The 793-nt window shown below is 75.9% G+C and overlaps 2 protein-coding genes across 5 annotated transcripts in view; one reads left to right on the top strand and one right to left on the bottom strand.

The window, feature by feature from the left end:
* Positions 1 to 702, bottom strand: part of EXTL2 (exostosin-like glycosyltransferase 2) — an 8540-nt gene extending 7838 nt beyond the window's left edge. For 3 of the 4 annotated variants that reach the window (XR_001411642.1, XR_001411643.1, XM_014939253.1), the window contains exon 1: positions 138 to 702. The gene's annotated coding sequence lies outside the window, so the exon portion shown is untranslated. Of the gene's footprint in view, positions 1 to 125 lie in introns of all 4 variants that reach the window. The other variant, XM_014939254.1, reaches the window with a different exon arrangement.
* The window catches only part of SLC30A7 (solute carrier family 30 (zinc transporter), member 7), a 30827-nt gene that overhangs the window by 294 nt on the left and 29740 nt on the right, over positions 1 to 793 (top strand). The window contains exon 2 of the mRNA XM_014938966.1: positions 38 to 584. Coding sequence (XP_014794452.1) covers positions 38 to 584 — 547 coding nt within the window. The remainder of the gene's footprint in view (positions 1 to 37; positions 585 to 793) is intronic.

Genomic DNA, 793 nt, shown 5'->3' on the forward strand with positions numbered 1-793 from the left:
AAGGGTCTTGAAGGGGGTCCCCTCTCTTCGCGGGCAGCACCGCATCGCAGCACTTCACCATAACCACACGCAGCAGAACCGAACACCTTCCCCCCCCCGCCCCGGGCCGGCCGCCCCGCACGCACGGTTGGGCTCACGTTCTGAAGGCCGCCGGTACGGCCGCCGGTACCGCCGCCTGCCTCCGCCGCCGCGGGGCGGTGCTTCCCGGCCGTCCTCAGTGCAGCAGGAGAGCGGGGAGGAGAGGAGGTGCCGGCCCGGCACCCCGCCGCTTGCCTCGGCCCGCGCAAGCCGCTCCGGTGACTCAGGGGCGGCGCGGGCGGGATGGCCGCAGCGCTACGGCGGCGCCGCCGTACCCCGCTTCCTGCGGGGCGTCCCTCCGCTTCCTCCCGGCAGGCCCCGGTTTGTAGTTCGGGGTCCTGCCGCGGGCGGGGAGCTCCCCCTCAGCAGCCCGGCTCCTGCAGCCCCTGCTGTCACACCGGAGCGGCGTATCGCCGCGGCTCGGGCCGGGCCGCCCCCTCAGCCCCGTAGCGAGGGCTGCCGCGGCAGCTGCTCCGGGAGCACCGAGCATCATAACCGGGATGCGGGCGGGGGGCGGGCAACAATTCACGTTTTGGGGCCGGATTAGGCTTTTCAGCCGGCAGCGCGCCCCGCTCCGTGTGACCGACAGCCACCAGGCCCAGCCCCGCCCGCCACCGGGCCGCGGCCACACACCCCCCCCGCCCCGCGGAGGCGGCGCGCAGGCGCGCAGTGGCCGGCCGGAAGAGTGACTGTCGTGTGGGCCGGCGACGGGGGG

Source organism: Calidris pugnax, unplaced genomic scaffold, assembly GCF_001431845.1.
Source record: "Calidris pugnax isolate Ruff unplaced genomic scaffold, ASM143184v1 scaffold18, whole genome shotgun sequence".
In the NCBI taxonomy this organism is placed as follows: Eukaryota; Metazoa; Chordata; class Aves; order Charadriiformes; family Scolopacidae; genus Calidris; species Calidris pugnax.